Source organism: Montipora foliosa, chromosome 1, assembly GCF_036669935.1.
Source record: "Montipora foliosa isolate CH-2021 chromosome 1, ASM3666993v2, whole genome shotgun sequence".
NCBI lineage: Eukaryota > Metazoa > Cnidaria > Anthozoa > Scleractinia > Acroporidae > Montipora > Montipora foliosa.
This window is the reverse complement of record NC_090869.1, coordinates 16,438,535-16,443,534: the sequence shown is the minus strand read 5'-3', so window position 1 is coordinate 16,443,534 and position 5,000 is coordinate 16,438,535. Positions and strand designations below refer to the sequence as shown.

The 5,000-nt window shown below is 41.9% G+C and overlaps 1 protein-coding gene across 2 annotated transcripts in view; it reads left to right on the top strand.

The window, feature by feature from the left end:
- LOC137991294 (uncharacterized) overlaps nucleotides 1–5,000 on the top strand; it is a 19,630-nt gene that overhangs the window by 8,193 nt on the left and 6,437 nt on the right. For both annotated transcript variants that reach the window (XM_068836406.1, XM_068836409.1), the window contains exon 3: nucleotides 1,385–3,686. In XM_068836406.1, the coding sequence (XP_068692507.1) occupies nucleotides 1,385–3,686 (2,302 nt within the window). The remainder of the gene's footprint in view (nucleotides 1–1,384; nucleotides 3,687–5,000) is intronic.

Here is a 5,000-nt window from a genome sequence, read left to right as displayed (position 1 = left end):
TTTTGGTTTCACTTCTGATTGGTTGAAAAAATGGCGCGAGGACTTTGAACCAATCACAGAGTGAAGTATTGCAAAACCAAAGCAATTCGCTAATTACTTTCGACACTCAATTGAAAACCGCTCTAACTTGGACAAAGACCTGATGTAAGGACATGACTTTAAGAACGCCATGCTGATGTCCCTGGACAAAGAAACAACGACCATATTGGTGTCCCAATCCTTTGGGAATTGTAATCTATTGTTATGGGAAAATTTAATTTTGTATCAGTTAAAGAAACATGAGAAACGTATCCCACGTGATTAAAAGCCAAGAATAGAGATGGTGATTCTTAACGAACGTTTATGTCAAATTTATTTTTTCTTGTTACCCAAAGTGGGCAAACATCAAACAAAAGATGTTATTACTTCAACAGCCGATAATCCTCTGGTTGGGTAACTTCACGCGAAATATCGCTTTATTGAATAACGTAACGACCATGCAACAGCAATAAATTATAATTAACTTAGAAAAATGGTCATACTGCACATTTGTTTGAAATTTCCCCAAACGAGAAAGTGACCAAGAGATTCAAAGATGAAACTTTTGCTCTCTTTTTTAACTTCACATTAAGTTACAAGAGCTTTCTTGTAGGTTGAATAGATTAGATGACTTACAGTATTCGCGAAGTACTTACTACACCGTAAATTCATTTTTTTTCGTAATGGTTTTTTTTTCTTTGGCGCAGTAACGGATTTACATACTAGCTGACTGTAGACCACATAGTCCCTTCCAAAACTGAATTTTAATCGTGTAGTGAACAATCACAGTAAGGTAATGAACTCTCAAGTAAACCTCAAAGCAACTCGTTAATTACTTTTGCTGTTTGGTTTGTGTCTCCTCTGATTGACCTTTTGCTTGCAACATCATTACAGTCCTAAAATACGTCTAGTGTTACACTTATTTCTGAATTTTACAGTACTCTAACATTTTTACCCTACTGTTCGCTTAATACGGGGAGGATCCTCCCCGACGTCCGACCCCTTACCCTTTTATATACCATTTTTAGCCGAAAACATACACCTTTCGTATACCTTCCTTTGACAAATGGTACCCCTTTCACAAACCCACTTAAGAACAGTGCATACCCTTTCTAGCCCTCACTCATAAAGTATGTGTTTTTGAAATATTGTAATGAAAGGCCCTTTTAAATATCTAAATCTCAGATTTCCCAACCCTTTCATATACCTGAAGCGTGAAAAAGGTACCCTTCTCGGGCGGAGCCTCCCTGTATAGGTCATTATAGGAAGTACCCCCCCCCCCCCTCCCCGGGGGTTCGCTTTTAAGCGATGGGAAAACTAGCTCAGAGACCTTTCGTCTGATCCGTTTAACTTGTTCAATTCTTAGGTATTTCAGAGAGTTGAGGCACGCCTAGATCTTGATCCCTTACGATCATTTGAAAAATCTCGACAAAATATGATTGACGCTCTAAAAGAAATAGAGGTGGAATTTCGCGAGATATCCCACAATGCCGTCATTTTGTCGGGATCGCTTTCTCAGGTTCGAAGAGCACAAGATAAACTTCGTCAAGACGCAAGTGGTGTGAAAGAAGGAAATGATGTCACTGATGACTTTTTGTCTGAGTCAACCAACATCTTTGTGGTTCAACCGCAGTTTATGAAATTACTGAAACTGGTACACAAGAAGACTCTTAGTGACATGGAACACAAGTTTGGAGTACAGATCGTCTGGGAGGAAAACGCATCGCAGGTATGTGTTCGCCAAGGAAAAACATCAAAGGGAAACCACCGCTTGAAAGAAGGGTGTGAAGAATTCATTGATCTCTACAAGAACTTCCATCCAAAGGTTAGCCGAGAGGCCGTCCAGCTTCCGAGTGAAGTCGAAGAAACGGTCGTTCACGAGACCATCATGTCCTTCCAAAAAGAAAATCCTGTGATCTTTGAAAAGGCAGAAAATAACATATTTCTTTACGCGGATAAAGATAGCATTCGAAGCTATGTCCGATCATTGGAAGAAAGATTTGGCTTCACTCTGCGTAGTAGCAGAACCGGCAAACTAACAAGTCAAGGCACTTTCCAGGACCAGAAAAACCAACGACTACAGTCGTTCGCAGGGTCAAAACCTTTAGTTCAAGTCCTAAAGAACGGTGTTAGGCTTTCATTATACCAAGGAGATGTTACCGACTTGCGAGTGGATGCCATTGTCAATGCAGCCAACGAGCGACTTTTACATGGTGGTGGAGTGGCACGTGCCATAGTGCGTAATGGAGGGTTTCAAATACAAGACGAGTCCAACAAGATAACAAGATCGCGTGGATGGCTTAATGTTGGCGAAGCTGTTGAAACAAGCGGAGGAGATCTTCCTTGTCGTTACGTGATACACGCAGTTGGTCCCAGGTGGAACGAACATGGGAAGGAGGCAAGCAAATCCCTCCTTCGTCAAGCGTGTCTAGCAAGCCTCAATCTTGCAGCACTGAAATTACAACTGTCTTCGATTGCTCTTACGGCAATCAGCTCAGGCATTTTTGGCATGCCAAAGGACATCTGCGCTCAAGTCATTTTCAAGGCGGTGGAAGAATTTAGCGAAAGTCCAAACGCAGAATTCAGCACTCTTCGTGATGTGCGCATCGTGATTATCGATGAACCAACGATCAGAGTTTTCAGTGAAGAGTTCATCAAACGGTACAATCTCAATGAAGAGTCGCCAGGAATAGTGTTCAAACCGGAACGTCCACTAGAAGAGGGAGGACAGACCTCCATGGCCACAAGCCCTACGAAAGAAAATAATTTATTGCCATCAGCTGATAAGGAAATGTCGCTTTTAGGCGAAGAAGATATGAAAAATGCAAGAAGTGAAAGTAGTCTCAACGCTGAGAGTAGGCCGAAAGTGGATTCCTCTTCGATAAAAAGTTCGTGCAGTGGAAATAACAATGTCACCGGTAAACTACCGCGTGGTAGAGGAAGAGGCCTTCTTGCCGTATCAGGAATGTCCTCGTCACTCAACAGCCTCTTTGACGGAAAAAACGCTGGAGGAGAAAGAGGTGTCAGTACCCAAAATGCAAATACTGGGTTTCCTGCACCAGGACTAGTCGTCACAGAGGAGGGAAAAAAACTCGCAAAAAAACTTAAAGGCGGCGTTGAGGATGATAACAGCGCTGACGTCACAGAGCCTGTTAAAAATATTACTGAATCCAGTGGCCCAAAACCTCAAGATGTGAACCACTCACATGAATCCCATGACAAAGAGAATACTAACCGTTACGGAGAAATCCCAAACGACGGATCGTCCGATGGAGGCCAAGGGAATGATATAACACTCAAGCAATCCCTTTTCAACCATGCTGACACTTCCTCAAACGATGTGCGAAATGACATCTCGGTTACAGAGTTCAATTCAGGAGACCTAGAACATCCTAAGACATCTGCAAGTGAAAATACTATTGAAAGCTCATCGTCTGAGACAAGAGAGAACGTTGAAGAAGTTTGTGACAAGACAACCACGGATTCAAAAGACAGTGGAATAAATAACGTTGCAAAGTCGGTGGAACATTCACAAGGAATGGTAGACAGCTCAAATCCAGATGGGTCGATTCAAAGAAGTCCACACCACCCTACTCAGACTCCCTCAGCCAGAGAAAACACCATTTCTAAAAATATGCAGGGTGGTCCAAATCATGCACCTCAATCAGGTATTTAGCCACTTCTTTAATGATTTTATTTCATTTTTGGTGGATTGTGGATCTGTGATCGTGGCTCAGGAACGAGAGAACGAACGAGAGGTTCCCTCATCCTCTCGCCGCAATTTTCGCGCGGTCAAGATGTATAATGTAGACTCTCTGACGTTCGAGTGACGTGGGAACGATGTAGCCAGAAATTAAATATTCTGACAGCCGATGTAGAGGGCCATAGGTGCTAATGGGATTGATCGGGGGTATTTAGGAGCCTCGTGGGAAGATTTCGTCATTATGGTTCAAGATGGCTTAGGATTTATACACCGCACCAAGAGTCCAAGGGAAACTAGACGCTCCGTGAGCGTACACTGGGTTGCCTGTGGAACACGAAGCGTTCCCGGCAATTTTTTTCAAATTGGGGGGTCATTAAGACCATTAAAGGGGTCACCCAGAAGTCATACCAGCAGAGGCCCTTTGACTCACTGGTCCTCACACGTTCGTACAACTAAACAGATCCTTTTCTGAGGTTAAAAACCTGGCTACAGGCCTATTAATTAATCATTTGTCAGAACGAAATTCCTGTCATCTTTCGAACAAATAGACACGCATTGCTTACGTGTGATAGCGAAGAAACACAGCGATTTATTCCATAATGTGAACTGAGCTGCGTGTTGTCTTCCAGGAGATTCAAGTTGTCTTTGCGTAATATGTAGCTCTAATAGTGCACGATATTCTTTTGGTATTGTCTATCATTGTAGTGCCATGGTAGAAGTCTTAGGTAAATAGCCCTCTGAGAAGACATGTGGTTACTAGCAAAGTACTGAACCCAGATAGATTGAAGAAAACAAAAGGGAAGGGAGAAACATTGGCTTCTGCGCTGACATGTTGATCATTTTCAAGTTCCCTCACAACTTCTTTTCACCACAAGTTTAAGCGGGCCCTCTGAGCATCTGACAGCTTTGTAATACTTAAGTTTACTGAAGTTAACCCTCTCCGGCGGGGTTAGTATCTGGATGGGTGACCTAAAAAGTATACTTCTTCGTAAAACAGAAGCATTAGACCGAAAATACTATTAACGCTAACAAATGCGAACTCAGCAAGGTACAGATTTTATTAGCTTGCTTTATGCAAAACAAATATTGATGCAAAAGTAATAAATATTGATACACAGTTTTTAGAAAGAGCAGAAGGAAGTTTTCAGGACGGTCGATCGTGAATAAAATATTTACGACATGAAAACAACATTAATTTGAACCGTGAATATAGAAAGTAAAAAGATACGATCAGCGACAAACATTTTGGGAAATTTTTGCTACGTTCAATTTTGTTATT